The sequence below is a fragment of the Parus major genome, chromosome 2 (genome assembly GCF_001522545.3).
Source record: "Parus major isolate Abel chromosome 2, Parus_major1.1, whole genome shotgun sequence".
Taxonomy (NCBI): domain Eukaryota; kingdom Metazoa; phylum Chordata; class Aves; order Passeriformes; family Paridae; genus Parus; species Parus major.
The window spans coordinates 9,726,136-9,749,095 of NC_031769.1; the positions used below are offsets into that span (position 1 = coordinate 9,726,136).

General features: G+C 39.3%; 1 protein-coding gene across 5 annotated transcripts in view; it reads right to left on the reverse strand.

The window, feature by feature from the left end:
• Window positions 1–142: 142 nt before the first annotated feature.
• Window positions 143–22,960, reverse strand: part of DIP2C (disco interacting protein 2 homolog C) — a 308,876-nt gene continuing 286,058 nt past the window's right edge. For 4 of the 5 annotated variants that reach the window (XM_033520375.1, XM_033520383.1, XM_019005649.1 and 1 more), the window contains 5 exons: window positions 12,348–12,405; window positions 11,289–11,363; window positions 10,174–10,348; window positions 8,285–8,408; window positions 3,314–3,647 (listed from right to left, as the gene is read on the reverse strand). In XM_033520375.1, the coding sequence (XP_033376266.1) occupies window positions 3,395–3,647; window positions 8,285–8,408; window positions 10,174–10,348; window positions 11,289–11,363; window positions 12,348–12,405 (685 nt within the window). In that variant the 3' untranslated portion in view covers window positions 3,314–3,394. Of the gene's footprint in view, window positions 3,648–8,284; window positions 8,409–10,173; window positions 10,349–11,288; window positions 11,364–12,347; window positions 12,406–22,960 lie in introns of all 5 variants that reach the window. The other variant, XM_015617879.3, reaches the window with a different exon arrangement.

Genomic DNA, 22,960 nt, shown 5'->3' on the forward strand with positions numbered 1-22,960 from the left:
CCAAGCTGTAACCCATAAACCTCCACTGGTAGAAAGCTCCATCAGAGCTGTAAAACCTGGATCAGTAACTTCCTTAGGTGGCTGATTAGCAGCATGTCAGTAGCAAGACCTTGCAACAAAAGTGATAAGTGACAAATTGGAGGAGTTTTACAGTACTAATGCTTGTTATTGCTTCTCACAAAATGTTACCAAGCTTACAATAATCTTTACACTTTCAGCAAAAATGTGAACAGTATATTTGAATATATTAAAAAGAATTAAAAAAACATTTCACAAAAAACATTTGTTGCCATATGAAAGTCTTTCAGCAATAAATGCCCACACCAGTATTTAAACATTGTTAAAAGTATAATGATTTGTACTAATAAATTATGCAACAAGAGAGGTAAACAAAATAAAATTACAGTATAGCTCTCCATGTTCCTCCACCGAGCATCCGCAGCTCTTGGAAGCTCCATTTTAGATGACTAATTAAGAAACTGATATTTTCAGAGCAACAAAAATAAAAGCTTTTATTTGTTCATTTGAATATAAAACAGGCGTTATCACAGATGTACAAAGCGTACTGGTGGTTTAACATACAAGAAGGTTGCTGTCCTTTGCACATAAAAATTTTTGTTTGAATCTGTGATTGGCTGAGTTACATGAATTTCTCTAACCAGTCACCACACTCTATGAAATAACGCTGCTAACATTCAACTGATAAAAGGGACAGTCTTCCCTTGGGTAAAGTGTCAAGCAGGATTAAATATATATAATAAACAAGCACCATGAGGAATCTGCTCCTGTTTGATTAGTTTTGTGTTTAAATGTTCATTGTGTACCCTCTCTTTTTGTGCATGTGCATCGAGTTGATTACATGGTTTTGTCTGACTCCAAAAGCACAAGGTCACAAGACAAACATTTTATACATTCTCATGAATGGTTTATCTACAGTACAGTTTCTAATACAGAACAATCCTTCTTTATTGCTCAGTCTGATGGTGCTTAAATGTTTCCTTCCTTTTGCTTGCACAACAAAACCAGAAACTCAGTTTATCATTTCTCTTAACTCAGGATTTAACAACCACAGATGACAGGTTGCAGAAGAGAGCTGTTATTAACTGCATTTCACAACTGCATTGCAGTTCTTTTATTCTCTACAAATGCAAAGTTGACTTCGTGAAGGTTAAAGTGACGCTTTGAACGACAGCGAGATTTGTTTTGCAGTACTGAGATCAGCAATAGCAGGACTTCACAAGTTAGTTCACACACTGCAATTATGTTTGTAATCAATCAACATCTTGTCTGAAACCTTACAACAACTTGCCATTAAGAACAGATTTTATTCTTTTTAGGGAGCAGAAAATGAATTTGACAAAGTATGGGATTGGTCTGCAGAGCATGAATAGGGCTATTCACAGGACAGTGAGGGCGGAAGAGATGGCCTGAAAGAAAACGCGTCTGACGTGGTGAGATGCTCTGTACTGTACATGCAGACTAAAACGTCCCTACCTTTTAAAAAGATTTTTAACACCCAGCATTGAGACTCCCTTATACGTGATATAAACATGATAACGTTTGCCCTGCAACAATCTTAGTCATGCATATCCGGTAATGAGAGCCAGCACATGAACGTCATTTGGGACAAATAAGAAAAGCATTCTTGGACTGCAGCTGGTAAATCCCACTCTTGATCACAAACAGGTCAATTCAGTTACAACCACATGAAGGAAGGGGAAGGCTTTAAAAAAGGGGGCATGGGGGGCAGGGAAGACAACAGAACTGGGGAATCAAACCCCTCTTTTCTCCAAAGGTAGTAAAATGAAGGCAGCTGTGATGCATGTTTTCCTACTCTTCTCCCGTGGTGGCCTCAGGCTGGAGACCACGGGACTCCTCCGTTCTTTAACCAGGCAGATGGGTTCCTCTGATGTTATAATGTGTTTAGGGACTAGTTAGCAGATGCACGATCCGTGCCAAAGGGCGGTAGTGACTGTACGCTCCTCTTGTTAAGGAATAAATTAAAGACCATTGAAACAATCGTTTCCTGTAAATGTAAACTGGAAGCGTTGGCCACCGAGCTACGTGTCCTAGCTGAGAGGCAAATTGATAACTCTGTGCAAAAAACCCCAAAACTTTTCCTTATAGCAGTAAAAACACCAACTAAAACAATGAAAAAAATTGTGCAACAAAGTTCTGCAGCTAGACAACAGTGCTATTCCTCAACCTGCCTTTTCTAAGTCTAACAAGTGTATGCACATGCCAGCACGAATATTTATTGTTGCCTCCATGGCAAAGAAAAGAAAATTATTGTAGTGCATTTTTAGTCTTAAATTCATTCACTGCCTTAAAGGCAGCAATAATTTCACTTGCTGGTATCTAGAGGATTCTTTTTGTCAGGGATACTTAGCAATCCAGGATTGCTTTTTTTTTTCTTTTTCCAAAAAATTTGTGAGTAACATTTGATTATCTACAGTGGGAGACACCATGCAAGTGACAAGTACTGCATTTTAAACTTTAAAATCTTTTGTCATTAGTGAATTTATATTTCATATATATATATTTGATGTGATACTATCCACTCAAGATAATACAACACTTTGTTTTTATATTAGCAAACATTTCAAGAGTTTAATATTCTTGAATGTTTCTTCTCTTTTATACTTCTAAAGAGATCAAAATAAATTAAACGTTTTGTACATAATTACAGAAGAAGTAGTTAACTTATTTTATCTTTTTAGTTTAGTACAAAGATATTTGCAAGCTCATTGCCGAAATACACCTTATTTATAAATTTCTTCCATTCTAACGCTAACAGCAAAGGCTCTTTGGCCTTTGGGCTTTCAGCATCTCTGACAGAAAGCTGCAAGATTTCTAATTGAAAGGTGCTACTTTGGGTTTTCTCCTCGTACCACTACATATTTTCCTAAGATGTGGGATCTAAAATGGCTTAAGTTAGTAATGGATCTGTATTCATCAGCTTTTTATGACATATTAAAACAAATGAAGGAAACAACTATTTGTATTAGTATGCAAATTGTTTTAAAAGAATCCATTTGGAGGGCAGAATAAAAAAAAATCTACTTCAGCTTACTTAATGTAAAATACAAAGCCACATTTACTCAAAAAGCAGTATTGTCCAGTAAGCAAAAAAAAAAAAAAAAAAAAAAAGTTTAAAATGGGCTTTTCCAACACACTGAAGGGCCTTACCCCATAGTCCTTCTTTTCTAAAATTTAGTGGTAAAAGAAAACATTTCACATTATATTTCCTGCCAATCGTGACTGCTTTGAAAAGTCGTAATAGAAACAGTTCCATTCTGATGAGTGTCAGCATCTTATCTGCACACTGTTTTAGTGGACACAAAAAAATTTTATACATCTATAGTAAAGTCCATGGAAGCTTTAAGGTACAAGACTACATGTTGTAGGCCACATAGATGGGATCTAGCTGGTCTGCCAAAAATCCATCTCGTAGGTGCATACGTTGTTTCTCTCCACGGGAGTTGATAGGAATTACACCAATGTCCACAACCACCACCACCCCTACAATCAGATAGTGTTCCTCCAGGACCACGTTGGTGACCAAAGGAACAAGGTCCAAAGCTTCTTGCTCAGATCCATCCAGCTCCACTACAACGACCAATAAATTTGTCCAGGTAAACACCGCACTGGAAAAAAGAAAATAGTATTAGTCTTGGGGTTTTTTCACCCATTTCATTTTTTATCTCCTTTCTTGCACCTTGGTTATCTTTTGTTGGAGCTCCTTGGGCTCTTTCCATGTTCAGGAGAAAGGGTAAACAGCAGGAGAGAACACACTGCAGGCAGGGGCAGAACAGCCCCATGAGCTCTCTCTTTAATACTGCTGCAATTTTAAGCATTAGGCTGAACTTTACAGAAACTTGCCTGTCATGGAAGGAGGTAGTACGGCAGCATGTGGTTCCCTTTGAAGCCAGGGAAGTGCCACAGCTCTGCTGTGCTCATGGAGTGATGTGTGTGGAGGTATTTTGAAGGGTTTTATACAGGGTCTTTTGAAGGGCAGCCCAGAAAAGCAAGGAGGTTAAGAGAGGAGGCAGCAAGAAGAAGAGCAGGAGCAGACTCTGAGCTGAGAGGTCTGTGGGATAACCCCTGCTAGTGATGGGGTGTGGAGCCCTGGGGAGGCACAAGGCACAGCGCAGGCTGACAGGGGTGCCCGGGGAGGGGACATCCTCCCTGTGCCTGCTCAGCACACAAGGCAAAGCGCCCTCAGGAACGGGCTGGCTGCTGCACAGGCAGGTCAGAGCTCAGCACAAAAAAGCTGCAATTCTTCTGGACCAACTAGTTTCCACAGAAATAAGGCTGTGTTTCCACCTGTTTTATTTTGGCTGTTTTATTTCTGTTGGGTTTAAGGGGACCAGAGTTTTAACATTCTTGATAACAGCTGAGATGGTCAAGGGACACGATTATTCTCAGTATCTCCTGTTTGCTAAAAGAACTTTGTAATACCCCAGAGTTTTGGTTAAGACCTTGAGCTAAAGCAGGTAAATTTTGGGTTCTGCTACCTGGGGCTATTTCTGGCTAAGGAGAATGTATTTATCCTTCCAAATATGGAGGCTAGGAGGGTATCAAAATCTGGTGTATGCTTCCATCCAGAGTAGTTTCACAGCTTCCCTCCATCCTCCTCACATCTCCAGAGTCTCCAGAGTCTCCCATCTCATGGGAGGTGAGCACAGCTGAGCCACAAAGAGCAATCTCATTTATCCTTGCAGGCGTTTAAGACACTTTTTCCTCTAGCTTATTCCACAGAATAAATAATAATATTCTACACATATAAGCCACATATCCAGCCCTGTACTTTACTCATCTTTACCTCATAAAGTCAGGGGATAACTTCCCAGAACTGTCTCGAGCATAAGCATCTTTAAGTCAGAATATATTATGTACATAAGCCATCTTCAAAAAGAGCTTCTTCCCCTAAGGTCAATGCTTGATTGAGACAGAAGTGCACTGTTTTAGCCTCCTAAGACAGCTCTGAAAATCCAGGTACTGTGGAAACATATCTTCCTTTGCCCAAAAATTAACTATGAAAATGTGCTCTATGTTGATGCTTGTCAGAATGGGTTTTAGGAGAAAATACTTAACTCTTAAAAAAAAAATTAAAAAAAATTCAGATCCTGCCAAAGTACTATTTGATTGAATTCTTATGTGCTTATTGATCTGGAAAACTAATGAGCAGCCAAACCAAGGATGAGAAGGCCCCTTTTGACTTAGTACTGCTGTGAAATGAATTTTCATTTGTAATTAAGTTTTCACAGACATTCTAGTAAGTTTTGATTGATGCTGAATATTAACAAAATGAAGTATCAATCTGCACAGATGATCATCTCCAGAGAGGTCCTGGAATTTTTATTGATTGCTGTACAAACATCTAAATTAGTATTATATATATTTTAACAAAAAACCCTGGGGAGGTTTCATTGAAATGTAAGTTAGCATTTAAAACCATGCCTGGAAACTACTGTTAGCTTGTTACTTGGGAAAGCAATTAACAGCAAGATTCAGGAGCAGGTCCCTAAAACATGGCTAGAATAAATTAGTTTGTCTGAATTCAGGAAACTGATTCCCAAAACTTTCATGAAGCTTCTATTAAGTCCTAAAATCAGTGACACTCCCAAGAGGCTTCAATTTAATTTAAAACTCATTTCATATGTCATGGTTCTAACTCACTGGTGATCACTGGAAGTAAAAGGAAATACTGCTCTTTATGTTCTTACTTGTTGAGATGAAGATACATTTGCCAGTGTATCTCTCTTATGCATATATCAACTTTCTAGGGCTGGTGAATAGAAAAACTCAAACCAAAAAGCTAGGGACCAGGAAGGCTGACCTTTCCTGAAGAAATAATCGAGTCACAATAATCAAGTCCCACCCAATAGGTGCAAAGCAGTCAATGCACTGAGCTGGGAATGGCCCCTCCTGCTGCTTCCATGTCACCAAATGCTACAGGAAAAACAAGGAAGTTGTCAAAACACCTCCAGGGAAAGAAGCTCCTAATTGTTTTCTTCTCCAAATACCTTGTGTAGCTTTGTGTATAAACCACTTCTAGGCAAATTCCAGGAAGTTCCATTCTGTTCCTCTTTTGCAACTTTGACATTTAAATGAGTCAACCCCGTGCTTTAATTAAAACACATACAATAAAACACATACCACATTTTGTGGTATTAGAAGCACTTTCAAAATGCACAGTGTGAGTTTACATCACAATAAAACCAGACTGTGCCACTCTTTCACTTGTTATGTATTGAGACGCAGGAGGTCCAGAGTCAGAGGTTGTTGATTTGTGCAAAAATTTCTTAAGAGACAAGAATAATTTTAAATGACCTTTCAGATCTGATCCTCAATGACAGAAGCTGCCCAGCAGGATCCCATGTCAGTCAAGAAACCCCCAAGTCCCTCAATGGTGTCCAGTGTTACAAAATGAGCTGCATTTCTCAGAGGCTGTTTTTACAATCTGTCAACTGGACATTCCCAGCACCTTTTGTGTGCAACAGGAATTGATGCAGTAAAATCCTTAAGGGGGCATCGTAACCGAAACAAGAAAAGAGGCTCATGCCCCTGTCCACAGAAAGGGATATACAAATTATAAATAAAATTTAAAAATAGTTAGCTGGCTATTATTTTGGCAGGGAGTGTTTCACAAAGACATAAGGAGGGTCTCTATGAGAAGCTGAAAAAGAAGTTATGTGAGAGAAGTCAAGGACAGTCAGGACAAGAACTGTGTATGAAAACTCCATGATTGTTATTTGGCAGAGCATTGGTTAGGAAAAGGCTGGGAACTGTGAGCAAACCAGACGCTGTCACTCTGAAGAAGTGTGTCCCTTTTCTGCAGGGAGCACATCCGAGACACATCTAATTCATCAGCAATCTCTCTTTTTGAGGGAAAAACAACCCTGAAATACTGGTCTTAAATATTGGCCTTTGGGAAAAGGGTAGCAACAGTATAGAGTGTTTTCTGAATTCTCACTCCTGTGCCTTATCACCTGACTACTGGGAGGAGTTATGGTGCAGAGAATTATCTACATGTATTTCTTGCCGAAATTCATTCCAGCTTACTCTCAACCCTTTTCCACTTTCTCACTCAGGATTTCCATGGTTGTACAACAAAAAGGATCCTCAAAGTGCTCTTAGCAATCTTGAAAGCAGGAACATAATTTAAGCATTTTTTGGTACTAAAACCCATTTCTGCAGTGTGATATGGCTACTTTATTCATTGCTTGTGAGCCCGTAATTTGAGGGGACACAAACCTCTGCCAAACAGATACTGGTGACCACAGCAATTTATGAACCTATGGCCATCTTATAATAGAGCAGTCCTTAAACAGCTTGATCTGAAAACTTTCCATCCACTGCTGGTACTGATCTGACACATTTTCAAGGGGAATTTCTTGACATTCCCAAAGTGTTCATAATGGTCTGTGTGAAGGCACAGAACCCAGCTCCCTGTGTAATGTCTGTCTGGCACAAGACCATACCAGCAATGATGATGCTCAGGGGAGGAGGCAATAAGGCAAAACCTCAGTTACAGTCAGCCAAGCAACTAATTGCATTCATTTAAACTTATATTTAAGAAAAAAGCAAAGTCTTTTACTAAAGAAACCAGTTCAGCTGCTGTGCTTCATTCACTATTAAGCTTCCTGCTCCAGGCCACACCTCTGCAGCCAGGATTGAAAAGAAAAATGCACAAAATTGCTCTGGCTATTGTGACAGATTTATTTTGGTTGAAAGGTGAATAGCTGAACTGAGGTTGTATCAAAACAAAACAACTACCTGACTGAGTCTTCTGATGCAAGAATAATGAAAAGCAATTTGTGCTCATGTCGGCCTCAAGAAATGATTTCCTGCTGTGTACATCTGAGGATGATACATTGATTAAGACAACATCATTATTAACTCATTGATTTACTGCTTCAATTTCCATTGTGACCTTGATTTGATCACTGCTTCATTTATTAATAACCAATTCAAAAATAACAATGTGTTCACAAATAAAATTTATTAGTGTGTTCATTTATTTGAAATGCTTGCTTGCTTACTCCTTAAAAAAAAAAAAGAAGAAACATACTGAATGAACTTATCAGAAATCAGTCCTCTCTGATTAAATCTGTTTGTGAAAAGTTTCATCCTAAGGACACATTTGCAGTTGGGTTATAACTCCTGTGACCATCCAGACAGGCCATTTTCTGGATCAATTGCAATATCCAAGGGAAAAACCCAGACATTATAGATATTTCAGCTTTTTATAAGGGCCCTGGTGTTATCCAATCCTTACCATTCTGTGATGCTCTTGTGTGCTCTAATTACAGAGGTTTCAATATCGATTGGATGGTACCTCATCCCTCGCAATTCCATGGCTTCATCTAATGCACCCACCACATAAAGTGCATCATGGCGTTCTGGTGGTAAGGAATAAAAAAACAGAAAGGTTCTATTCTCCAGTACATTAAATTATAGAAATCTTCACATTAAGAATTAAGTAAAATAAGTACAAACATAAGTTATCCTCAAATTTCTGAAACCCCAAAGTGATTTCCGAACTAATGAGCGTTTTCCATTACTGAAGTGCAATGCAGAGCAAAAACAGAAGAAAGGAAGGCAGAAACACTGTTCCCATTTGACAAAGGCAGAAATCTTCATCCAAAGACAGTGGCATAATTCCTGTTTTTCTCCCAGGTGGATGCAGAACACATTGTTTTTAAGGCACTCTAAATAGACAATTGGTTCCTTGTTTTCTCTTTTTTTTCAAAGAGAAAAAATAGATTTGATCCTAACAGTGTGGCTGATGTTCTCCCAATTGCTTTGAGATGGTCACTACATATGCTTTTGATCTATTACATAGGTGTTTATCAAGAAACTAAAAATGTACCTAGCTATAGCTAGATAGCAAATCGCTTATGCAGGTAATTTAAACAGAACACTTTTATAGCTCATATTTTTTACCTACTGAAGAAATAAATGAGGCTGAAATTACAGTTTTTAAAAGATACGGGGCTGAAAATAAACCATTACATGCTAGTCATAAAAAAATATTTGCTAATAGACTTAAAAGCAGATTAATTTGGGCAGTTGTTTGGTGGTATTGTAATGACAAGAGGAGGTCTGCCTAATAAAGAGCTGAGAACTTTCTGCACTGGGAGCTAAATGTAGGAGAATGGAGCAACTCTTCACTAGGAGAATACCTGAGCTATTTGACTGCTTAAGTTGAAATATCCTCAGAGAATCCTGAATTTTCTCAGGGTTGGGCTATCATTATGAAATTAAAAAAGCCTGTGCAATCCAAAGTAAATCTCTTCAGAAGGTGCCAATATAAGGACATGGCAGCAGGCCTAATCCACAGGGATTACTAAAATGTTTTCAGATTTGATGAATTTTTTCTTTGGTTGAATAGCAGCTATTCTAATGGCCCTGGAATCACTCCTGGGGGTGTTCACATCATTGCTGGAAACCCTACTTGGCCTCCCCTGGCCAGCTCAACCACAGCCACTTGTGGCATTGTGCTCCTCAAAAATCACAGAAAAAAACCCATTTTTCCAAGCACAGACTGTGTGCCTGGCAGCACTGGTCCACAAACATGCGTGCAAGAGACAAGGAACCTCATTAAAAGAAATAAGGGAATCCTGTACCTTCCTGACAGAAACCCAAACACCCTATAGCTTCTCTTGCAGGCTTCTGCTTGTGTTACATTTCAGCAACCAGCCCTCTGGGGTTAAAGACTATAAAATCTGAGGAATGGACAGCTTCTGTGACTGGGTTTGTAACAGAGATGGTGGTTACAGGAGGGACTGGGCTCAGACTCCCACCAGGCTTTTTCCACCTGCACAAAAGCATTCCTGGGGACACAGCAGTCAGAGAAAAAAAATGATGGCAGTTTCAGCTGTATTTCATATTTTTCAATCTGAAGCACTGGGTATATTAAGTGTCAAAAGGTCACTGGTGGAGGGGTTTTATAGTACCTGAGGTATAGCAAAGGAAAAACAACTATTTCAGCAGGGAAATCTTGCCCTCTGATTTATTTTCTGATTATTTAAACTAAGTGTTTTTTTGCAGTTTTACAGGTTGCACAGATGGAGCATGTTAGGTACCACAGGGCCAGAGAGGCAGTGACACCCTCCAAATAATTCAAATTACTTGCATAGGCCTAGATGATGAGAAACCTCTTACCTCCATTTGCATCAGTGAGTTCTGTTCTTCTCAGGAACCCCAGATAACCAGTTCTTGCCCAAATAGTCTGTGTGTCTCCAAAGCTGAGTCTTGAGTTAAAATGATCTGATTGCAAAGATTCATCTCCATAGATGGTAAAATACCCACTGGCATTGTGAGTGCTGTGAACCCATATCTAAGTTAAAAGCAATTATACTGGTATTAATTAAAGTAGCTTTCGAGAATGAAGCATTATTGAAAATTCTTGATGCAAATACTTCTAGTATAGGTAATACTAAAAATGCCTTTTAACACTATTTCTGAACCCATAACTGACCCAGTTCTAGCACAGAGGCTCCAATCTACTTTTGTTGAAGTTGCAGGGCAGCTCTGAGCCATGCCAAGTTCCTCACTCCTGGTTCAGTGTATCTACCCCAGCAGAGCATCCTCCATGAACACCAGACAGACAGATTATTTTAAAGGGTGAGGCCAGGGAACTTCATTCCATTGAGAACGATTCATTCCATTGAACTTGAAGCATCATGGAAATTTTTACAATTTAATTTTACAAATTAATGAACTTTTACAGAAACTCACAAATTATACTGTGGTTTTAATTATGATCAAACATGTTCTTCATTTTGTTAACTAGATGTTTAACTGCTTGAAAATAACATAATTTTTTTTCTCACTCTAGAAACAAAATAAATTTGAAAAACATATAATCTTGCTCAACTCCTCTAATGAGAGTACTCCAGTGCAATGAAGCACAATGATTATGGAGAACAGTACAAGGAAGCCATCTAGCTGAAATCAGACTAATCTATAAACTTACTTTTCATGTAAGCTTCCATCAGAATTAGCGAAGCACCAAGTACAAAATACAGTTAGCAAAAGCAGATTTTTTTTCATTTTTTTAACTTGAGCTATTACTATTTAGGAACAATTTACTAACAATTTTAATAATGACACAAATACCATGATCCACACTTCATAAAGATCAGTAGAATTCACTGTTTTCTTAACTGGGCATTTGATAAGATGTATCATCATAGGAAATCATTAGCATGCACAACAATAGCTTTGTCTCTGCAATTTAGTTGAGAGCATACAAAGTTCATGTTCTCATGACTCACCTCACCAAGATGAGAATCTCCTAAGGGTCCCTTTGTTTCTGGATTAGCAATAATGATACGTACTCCTGGGAGGATCTGTTGAAAGAAAACACGTGGCAGTAGGAAGCAGGTACCACCTCATGCAATTGTACACTGATGCTTTGTCTCCAAAAAACCTTCATTACAAAGCACAGGAAATCCTTAAAAATCCTTAAAAAGTTAAATTAGACTTATAGTGGAAAAAAAACATAGTCCATAGATACGACAGATTCTGAGATAATTGGGAAATGTGACAAAAGCTTCTCTTTGTGAATGCTGTTCCATCAATATACCGCCTCAGAAATCAAATGTTGTCTTGCAGAACAAAAGTCTGACCAAATGGCCCCTTGTCTCTATGAGAATACACAGTGGGATAGGAACAACCCCAGTGAAACTTTGGCCTGAAACAAGGAGAAAGCCAGAGGCATCATGCAATCTCCCAGAATAATGATCTGCCAAAGACCTCATGTAATGGACATTCAACAGCTACAGAGGTGAATGCTGAGCCTTAGAACAGAAAAGGGAGCATCCTCTGACCATGAATGTCTGCAAGGCGATGGACAGAAAGCTTTAGATGAGCACCCACAGCATAAGAGCGTGCCCCTATGTCAGAGCCTGTCCCCACAGCCATGGCCCAGCAGGGACAGTCCCTCTGCAGGTGATCAGTAGCCCGTGAGCACAGCGCTGGTCATCCCAGAGCAGCTCTCACTGGAGGTGGGTTCTGCATCCATGGAACTGCCGGCACCAGAGCCACATTTGTCAGCTGCTTCACGAATGACACGCAGGGGATGAAATACCTTCCTTTTGCATAAAAGAAGGAATTGATTTCCGCATAAAAGAGCGAGGTACAGACTCTGAGAGAGCAGCAATGCATCAGTTACTGCCATCATGCTGTAACCTCAGCAGTAAAAGAAGGACATCAATCTGCACAGCTAATAGCACCTTCCCCAGTATTACATTCATGTAAAAATGAACAGAAATGGATATTTACTGAAAATATAGACCATAAAAGATACACTTAAATCTTCTTTCAGTACTTACTTTTCCAGACTCCATGAGAGGCAAACTATGTGGAGATCCTCTTTCAACTAAACGAACTCTGTAAAATAATATGTATAATACCAGGTTGTGTTTATTTGCTTTTCATTAACATTTATTTCTAAAAGAAATGGTTAAAGGTAACAGAGTTTAATGTTATTTTTGGAAGAGGTGAAGCTTATATCCTGTTATGTGGAACATAATCAGACCCAATATGTAGTATTAGTCAAAATTTATGGATGGGAAAATAATGAAAAAAAGATGTGTGTGAATGTTTTCTTAAATAATAAATTCTTCAAATGTAGTTGGTGCCTTTTATTTGTTTTTGATAGACTTTTGTATATGGAATTCCATGCACAAATTTATTCATGACAAGAGGGATCTGAAATATTGATTTCCCACAAGAATATCATAAAAGCCAGGGCACAGATACAAAATCATGTGAGCTGAGTGAGCAACCACATTCCACAAGTGGCTGACAGCTAAAATCAAAATCCTATCAAAATAACTTATAACCTGGCCTCAGTTTCAAATCTTCATTTGCAATCTTTTAATTATTTTCAATGGACAGTTGTTGATAAACATTCTAATATTAAAAAAAATCATTTTATGAAAAATGTTATTACTACTGAGATCAGATCCTTTCTCAGAGTGTGACTTTCTGGTTGTTTCCTTTTTTAGATAACTTATTTCCCCACAAAGTGAACTGGAATGTCATCTCTCCTTCAGTGGTATAATGGTCTGGAAGGAAATTTCTCATTTAACCTTAGAAAAGTACTCAGCAGGTTAGAATGATAGAGGCTTCCAGGTTCTAAAATAGCTGATGATCTCAGCCAGTACATTGCAAAGAAAATTTGGTAACGTCTAGTTATTCCTGTATCCTAAGTAACTTAAAAGTTCTAACAACCATGAAAACCTTTAACTCTCTACTCCTGAACAGTATCTATAATCAACTTAAATAAGCTAAATCTGTCCCAAGAGCTGTTCTTACCTCTTGCCTCCCCTCAGCTCCAGACACTGGAAAGACAAAACCCCACAATACAAGCTGCCTAAAAACCAACCAGGTAAAAGGTAAAGATGAAACATCAGAAGACAAAAAAACAGGAGCAGATGTGTGGAGACCCATCTATTAGGAGCAGTCACAATAGATCTTTTTCAGACTGTTTTGAGGTCTTTTTATAGATAGAGCATCACAGTGCTCAGTTTGGGAAAGGAGGGATGAGACACAGAGACCCCAGCCAGAGGTCCCTTTGCAGAACAAAGCTTTGGCAAGTTCAGACCCTAAGCAGAAAGGAGATGGAAAAAGATCTTTCTCCTTTTTTTTTTTTTCCCCCCTATTTCTTTGCTCCAAGAGTCTTCTATAAAAGGTGAGACTGTTGAGGTCAAGGCAGGAGTAGTGAATAGTGTTTTATCTGCAGTTCTGGGAAGTCTCTCAACCTTGATGAATGGGGCAGGGCTAAGCCCTGAGATATTGCACATCAGTGTGAACAGCTCCTCTCACTAACAGAAAGATACAACCCAAACACTCAAGAATTTCAGACCTTTCTCCAAGTTGTGTTGAGAGGAAAAGGATGTAAAATGCCCTACAAGGTACTGCCTGGAGCAGGCACAGTTGGGCAGCCTGCAGCCTGACCTACAAGGTGTGTAACAGGAATCACTTTTCAACACTCCTTCAGCTGCGGCTTAACTGCCAGAGCCAGCCTGAAGCACTAATTCCCTGCTCTGTGTGTTACCTTTAATTTGTACTGTCCTTCTTTACACTGTTGTGTTACATGTGTAACATGTCTGTGCTTTCTGCATTTCCTGCCCAGCCTCCCACCAGCTGAAAAGCAGCAGAGCCACCTGATTGATGGCAAAAGCAGTGAAGCTACAGCATCCATTTGTTCATCCAGGGACACAGACATGGGGCAGCAGAAAGCCAGGCCATGGGAGCCTCTCTAGAATGTGTGTGTGCAAGGCTAAATTAATGCTGCTCTATAAAGGGTACATCTACATCAGCCACACTTGTGGCAGCAAATGGCAACCAAATGGCACACAAGCACACAAATGGCAGCCAAATCATAAGCATTTAGGAGTATACAGCAAGGGCTTTAAAAATAATTCTGTATATATTGAAATGAAATCAAATATTGCAAAAAACAGTTGCTACTAATGCCTACAAATTTCTGCCTTCACATGTGTGTGTATATATATATATATATATATATATATCTTTGTTCTGTAAAATCCATATTAGTCTAGAAATAGAAAATTACTTTAACTGAATTCTTCCAAACAACTGACATCTCCAATCTTTCAGTAGGTATTTACAGACAGGTAGCTGCTCTTGGAAGAAATAATCATCATCTCACCTACTCAGTACCTCCTTTAACAGAGTTATTTTACCTATTATTTACAAGCATTTGTGAAGCTGAGAAAATCTAAAAAAAAAAAAAAAGATCATTTAGGAAACCTCAGCCACGAGCACTGTTAAGAGTGAAGGTGTAACAAAGCTCAGGAAGCACTTTATGTAATTTAAGATAGGTTTAAAGAGAATTCTATTTGGATAACAGTAGAAAAAACCTCTGGGGCAGGAAAAGTGTATGTCAGAACTGCACAGTTCTAGCTCAGCACCAGAGATATTGGTGGCCTTTGGTCCCTTCCTGCCATTAGGACATGCCTTCATGAAGTGTTGCTGAACTCCAGGCCTAGCAAAAATCACAAATAATAAAGAAACACATTCAATAGTCGGTGGTGTGGCTACTGGAAATGAATCAACAGTCATAAATCTGACAATCCCTTATTTGCTTTCAGCATCTGTGCTTCCCATCTTGTTCTTATTATCACTGGTGTATTCTTCTAGTTCCCTTCTCCACCTGTTTCATTTAACCTTGACTGATTTTTTAGCACATGATGATCCACAGAAGGTGCAATTTCTCACTTTCCAGCTCTGTTAAAGCTCTCCCACTCTGTGCTTCCAGCCTCACATCCCAGTTTTCATGGCAGTGTACTAAACTTAGAAACAGCATTTCCTGGAGGTTTTCTGTGAAGGCCCTCTTAGCACCCAAAACCTTGGATCCCTTTTTGGAAAGTTTCTGCTAAGCTCACAATCCATTGGGGAACACACTGTTAAACCTCTAGCAAATCCAAAAATAATAAAAAATATTTTGCCTCAAAGATATTTCAAAAAAATATAAGCAAAACATGAGATTCTGATGTTAGTGACTGTCATGCACATTCTTAATTTTAAGTGCTTAATAGTCTCATGAACTCTACTGGGACTAGATACTGTGAATAAATTATGGGTATTAGGCAATAATTTTTAAAATAAGTTTTATTGTGCCTCAGCATAAAATAATTCAATTGTTCCCACTCTTCCTCAAGAGATTTCCCTTTTTCCAGTGACAAATGCAGACACAATTGAAAACTTCTTTGCTTCCCTCTTGAGCAAACTGCACCACTATCAAGGCTGCCCTGGTAGGCAGAATAAAAATGCAGAGCACTGGGCCCATCAGACCCTTAAAAACAACACCTCTGAATTACCCAGGTGATGCTGGCAAAGAACACACGGCTCCCTGCAGCCTCCCTAGGACAATGGCAGCAAACCCTCTCCAAATTCACTAATAACCTGCTCCCAGGCAGTGCAGGTCCAGGAAGGGCAAGTCCTGTTTCTCTGCAGTGCTCCAGAATCCTTTGTTGGGAATGAAAACAATCTCTTACAACGTGAGTACAGAGCCTTCCTACTGTTTTCTTCTGCCACCGAGTCTTGCTGGGAAGGGCAGAGGAGAACAAGGCAGTAGAGCCAGACTGGGCAAAGAGCCTGAAAATCAAGTGGATGGGAGAGAACACATGCTGCCCTTGGGTGTGAAAGCTACTTTTGCACCTTCTGGTGGTTTGCAGCCAAGCTGAGAGGGAAAACATAAATGAGAGACCTGATGTAGGGCAGACACAAGGTTTCTCCCCCACTAAAATGTCTCACTGGAGAGGGGAGACAGAAGATGTTTAAGAATCATCTCACTGTTGCAAAGCTATAACCAGGGATGATACACAATGAAACTGTAATACTTACACAGAACAGTATAGAAGAGAATATTTTTCATAACTTTTTTTCCACTGGTTCCTAAAAACATTTCCTTAAAGAATTCTCTCACTGGAGCTGTACAGTTGAGAAAACTGTTTCAAAGTCTGGTTCCTGAGATTTAACAGGGAATGCAGCTACACCCCCAGTATGTGTCAACTTCTTGTTACAATTTAATATATTGAACATATTCCATCTTCTTTAAATCAAACACTTACTATAGAAAAGCAGGACTGAAATCTGACTTCATAACAGGAGCTGGCCAGCTATAACTAACCAGGCACTGCAGCAAAGGGGTATCAAAATAAAAGGGGTATCAAAGGGGCAGCAGCAATGTCTTTCTGCCCAGCTATCTTACATGAAACTGAAAATATTTTATGCTCCATTTTAGATCTGGTTCATTCGGTGATGAAAACTCTCCAAAATGCACTGCACAGCTTGCTAGTGCTTCACACTAGTCAGAGAGTTTGTCAGCAGAGCTATTAACTCTTGCTTTGGGAATCTGCAGGGGCTGGCACATGCAGAGTGGTACTAAGCAAGACTACAGTGCCAAAACTGGGCAATCCTTCAGAGCCGTCTGTGCTGCTGCTCAGAGAAAGCGTTTGGATTCTGTGATGCTAATAGAGACGGAAAGAAGCCATGAGGTCATCCAAGTCTTGCTCCCTGCCAAAAAAAGACTGCTCCCTGCAGTGCACTTTTGAGTGCTTTGCCTACTTCTGTTACAGTATTTCAAATGATGAGGATTCTTCTACTTCCTTTCAGGGCTTATTTCTCAGCTGAATTTATTTCAAATCCAGGAACCTTTTCCACTCTGCGATGCTTGGCATGAACCAGTGTTAGCTTCCTCTTATTATTTCTACCTCTCCATGTCCAACTCAAAGGAGCTTTTCCCCAGTGCCCCTGTTCTCTTTCAATATAACTCAGCTGAAGAGATTGCCTTTTACCCTACCACTTGGCCGAACCCCACATCTTGAACTTTTGTCTTCCCTTTACTGCCATTCCCTCAAGCTGAGCCATGGTAATTGCCCTCTTCCGCCTTGCCTGTGTGCCAGCACCTTCTGTCAGCCAGGCTTGGGCACTGCACCTTCTCACACACATCATCTCCAGCTCTCATTTCCCTGCCTATCCCACCAACCCTTCCTCCTGCCTGGAGCAGTTCTCACACCATGTCACTTCACAGGCATGCCAGCTGGGAAGCCCAACTCTTTGGTTTCTTTAATGCCAGCTATTTTGCACTCTGATTTCTTTCAGCATCTGTTCTTGGATGCTGCCACTCTTGAAAACCTTCAGCAACAAAGCCTAGAGGAAACCAAACAGGATGTGATGAACATATAACCCAATGTATTTAAGCCCTCTCCTTGCCCACAGTCTTTCTGTGGCAGAAAGCAACTGCTGGTTTCATTCCAGCCCTATTTCTTAAGTTTACCTTTGTTAAGTTTACCAATCATCTTACATTAGAAGCTACGCTTGTGGGGGAAAATTGTATATTTTTTTATCCTGCAAGATATTGATGTTTTGAAAAATTTTCTTTATTAAACTGGAACAAAGAAGTTAAATATGTGACTTATAGAAGTTGTAAATGAAATCTAAAAAACCCCATGTGGCAGGTCAGAAAAATAGGTTATTTATGTTTAATATTTCAGGGCATTTATTTCAGGGCATTTTGGATTTTTTATAAAAATTAAATAATTAATTGTCCAAATTGAAAATGTTTTAATCTACATCATGAGCGAAAATTAAAAATTTGTATTTTGACCACTTTGAAAATGCTTTTTCCTTAAGCTGAAAAGGATCTGCCCAAATGGACTCTTCTGAATTCAACACAATGATCTTTTACAAGTGACAAAAAGGCCAACTGCCTAATTCATTAGAAACCATAACCAAAATCTAATTGCAAGGCATTTAATGTCAGAGACATTTTACGTGGCTCCATCCCGAGCACAGTGACTTCCCAGCTCTGACTGCAATCATTAAGAGCTACTGCCATTAACAGCACCTTTCAGATACACATCAATGTCCAGTCTGAGACAGTGCCTGGGTAGGACTTTAGGTGGGAAAGGGCTGATGAAGCCTCTTCTCATTTTCTGCAGCTGGAAGAAGGATGGGCACTGTAGGTAACAGTGGGATCCTGGACTGGGTCAGGGCTCTTTGACACTCAAGACTGTCATTTTCTCTTTATTCAAATAATAAAATGCTTCTATGTAAATGATTCCAGAATTAACAAGTCAGTGAGCTCATTCTACCAAAAAAAAAGGAAATATGGCTCAAAGAACATAAGCTCTGCCTTCCAAAATAGCATGCAGGGTTCAAATAGCAAATCAGAAAAGTAGGAAAATTGCACAGCTGAACACTTAGGCTGAAGGGAAAATGTAGATAATGAAGAAGTTTCCCTGCATCATCCTGGTCTCTTCAGAGCACTTTTTCTCCTATCACATGATATATTCAGATAATGGATAAATACAACTGAGACTGAAAAAGGGACTTGGGGATTTAAACTTTCTGTATGCCAGTACGTATTTTAATTCTGTTAATTTGATAATCAACAAGAATTAGCACTAAATAATTTCCTTTAATGTAAAGGAATCCTTCACCATAAACTTAAATTACACTTCATGTGCCAAATTCCCTGAGGTCAAAAGGTAAGAGCTTCCAGTCCTTCAGATGGCTGGACAAAGAAGCAGAAAAAGTTACACAATGATTTAAGACAATTCAGAAAGCTGCAAATGAATCAAAATGGGCAGGAACTCTGGTTCAGGAAGGGAACACTCAAAACTTCACAGATTAAAAAAATCAATAGCAATTTTATCATAAAATATGATGGGAATATGTAAAAAAGGTATGTAATGTTTATGTTTTCTTTCAGCTTTGAAGTACTTTAAAATGTTCAGGTGTCATCACACATTAAATTTGTTTAAATTAACTTTGTACACTGTTTAAAGCACAGTATACAACTATTTTGAGACAATGCAGTGGACCAGGACTCTGGAGAATTTGGTCTCCACCTTGCAGCTCAAGCACCATCAGGTACAGCATTTCCTTTCTCTGTGCTTCAGGTTCAGCTTTGCAAAACCAGGCATAAAGCTGCTTGCAGCTGTTATCTTTTTACTCAGATTACAAATCTCCCAGGACATAATGTTTATCATTAATAGTTTTTACAGCACTTTTCATATTCATAGTTGAGATCTGACAATTCTCTTTAATGCAATATGCTTTTTCTGTTTTTTAACCTGTTGTCTTCCTAGTCCAAATCTCTAAAGAGACTTCACATACAGGGAAAAAGTTCATTATAATTAACTTGGGATCTAAAAACATCCTCAGTTAATGAAATGAGCTCATTTGTTGTTAACAAATGATGGAAATTATTTTAGCATTGCTAATATTCACATTCTACATTGCCACAAAGGTGGAATTTCTGAAATCAAGTAATTTTCTTTAACATGTCCCCTTGTCTCACTTTAACTTCCAAATTTTCACTATTAGCTGACTCACCCTGAATTTTTGGGAAAGAATCTGCAAAAAGTTCTCCTTAAGAGCAACCAGGGACATTTCTTGTGCATGAAACATCAACACATGGAGCTATTTTTTCAGTTCAATGCAAACTGCAGATGGGCACTCAGAAGGAAAGGTCAGCAGCGCCATGAGCAGCAGCACCTTGTACAGCTGCAGGCACTGAAAAGGGACTGTCCTGTCACAGGAGACTCACTGGGAACTGTGGCTGAGCTTCTTGAGACTCTTTGCTTACCCAAGTTCACCTTCTGCTCACAGACATTTCCATTATATGCCATAATAAAAAGGACAAGTTAGGCTTGAAGCAACATATTAAGATCCATTGAAAAGAGCCATTTAAGAGGGTATTACATCTCTAATCAAATTAGTGTTGTATCCTTATATAAATTCAGGAAGCTTTTATTATTCAGAGCTCTCCTTCCCAAAACTAACCAATCCTTCAGTTTTCCTTCAGCCAGAGATTTCACTGACAACAGGAGCCAAATGAGTGCCTGAGGCTGGCAAACTGGACTGGGTCCCAAAGGTGACAGAGCCCATTTCCCAGGGGTAACTGGCAGCACAGCATCCTGTGCTGAATTATTTGTCACAAAACCTGACAGTGTGTGGAATGGCAAAGGCTCTGTCCTCCTGCAAAGGCTGGCAAGAGAAGAGAGGAATGGAAAGTGGGATGGAGAGCACGTAGGAAGCTCCATCTCTTACAGCACAGCTCGGTCTGTGGCTAGGGCTGCAGAAGCTACAAAGCCTTGTTCCAAATCTTATATATATTCATTAAGTATTTCCCCTTCCAAAGCAGATGCCTTGTGAAATGCCCTCTAAGGCAACAGTGTGGGAAAGCAGCACTTTTCCATCCACTACTGAAACAGCAAACATACCCTATGCTGATCACTTGGCACTTTTAAAGAATCACTGTTTAGCATTCCATTAAGAGTATATACCAAAATGAAGGAAAGCAAATTGTTTCAGAATACTTTATCTGTAAAAATCAAATACATAATACATCTTATTTGCATGAAAAAATGGAAGAATCAAAATTCCATTTTTTAAGCCATTCCTGTACAGCTAGACTCACAGCAAAGTCTGGGAGAGAAAAAGTATGGCTTGTAGGTAACAAAAAGGGGAAGAATTTTTAACAAATCTTCCTAAGAAATCTGAGCAGCCAGCTTGTTTTATCTATTCTCAGCTTCCATGAGAAGCATGATTGAAAGAGAAGGACCTGTACCACCAAAGAAACTCAGTATACCTGGAAATGGGAAATCCTTTTATAACAGTGTCAGATACTCTTCAGGAATAAATATGTTAGTGTATTTTAATAAGCTGGAAATCTAATAAGCAGTGAAATTCACAATAATTTTACTGAAATTTTATCATTTCAGTGAAATTACTGTTACACTCAAAACTGGTTTGTAAATACAAAAATGGAACCATTTTCCATCTAGTTCTTTCACACATACTAGAAGAATGACGTGAAAATGTTCTTTGCAAACAGTAACACAGTAACTGTACAACTGCAGCACACCCATCTTCCTAGAAAGCTACAGCTTTTTCTGTTTTCCCTTTGTCTTTGTCTTACTTGGTACACAGGACACTATTCTCTTTCCCCTAAGCCCTCCAGGGAAATATAACTGGAATTTTTTGATTTGTAGTTAATACATGCTAAACCACATCCTCTCTCAAAAAACACATTTGGAGCCAACTCTTATTGTCCTGTTCCACTAAAATCATGATATGCTTTTCTCTTGAAGATGACTTTATCAAGGAAGAAATGGCCTTGCATCAAGGGAGGAAATACTTCAGTGACAAGTAATCTGCCTTAGAAAGCACAAAAATTACTTTGTAGGGCTCCCACCCCCCTAGTTCTCAGATATTTCTTCCTTTCTTCTGCCCAGAACAGAAGTTGTGCTATGCCTGGAAACATGAGGCATCTCTCAAAGCTCTTTGAAAGGTACATTTACAAATTTGGTTATAACTCTGGATCCTCATGCATAAACAGTACAATTTCTTCAACAATATTTGCTCCTCTTCAGTTTCCCAGGCTGTCAGCTTTATTCCTAATAATCACTGACTGTTCAGTGTACGGAGATTAAACAAGTAGGTCTCCCGATGCAGTCAGAACAGCAAGAGAGAACCTTTGCTCCTCTCTAGACAGACTGGGAGTTCTCTAAGCCAGAATTGAAAGTGTTCACATGATGCTTATCAGCCCAAATTAACTTTTCTTTCTGGGAGATTTGCTTCTCATAGATCAGAAACAATGCCAAGGGGATTTTTGAGACAGCAGTGTTTGCATGGCAGAAAGAAAGCACAATACTTCTAAAAGGCCAAGGCTGTATCTTCTCCTGAGGAAAAACATGAAGGAGGGTTTTGCCAGTACCATGACAAAGAGCTTACATTCACAAACAATATTCTGAAAGCTAATAGGCAAAATGCCTAAAAGCCAGGCAGTTCTACAAAGACTCCTCAAAACCAAACTGCATAGTTTCTTTTTGTACTTAAATCTTTGAGGGACTCAGGTTTCATTTTAAAGACCTCAGGCCCTTCTCTCAGCTGAGATACTTCTACCAACTCCATAGGTTTAATGAAAAAGCTTTTTCAGTGATAACAGAAAAAAAATCCAAACAGCTAAAGCAACAGACAATTATGAAAAAGTATGGTTGATGTGTGGAACTTGGAATTGAAGTCACCCATATGAGAATATCCCTGAAGGTCAGGGTGACAGGAATGGCACTGCTGGAGGCAGCACTTGACAATCCCATTTGCAAAATGAGCTTCTCGTGTCTAAAGCACTCTGAGGACAAAGACATGGGAGGTCGATGATTTGAACACCTCACCAGGTACATGGAACTTTATGGCTCAACACAACACATGCCCTCTTCCTACAGAATCCCACTGCAAGGGAAATGCTGGCTGGGTGTCAAAGAGGACAATCCAGTGATGGATTTTAACCACCCTTTGGACCCCTGACACTGAGCAGCTGAGGACTGTGATTTTCTCTGTCTGGGCTCTGTATGCTGTAACCCACTGCAGGAGCTGGAAAAGCCCTGCTCCCCCCAGCATC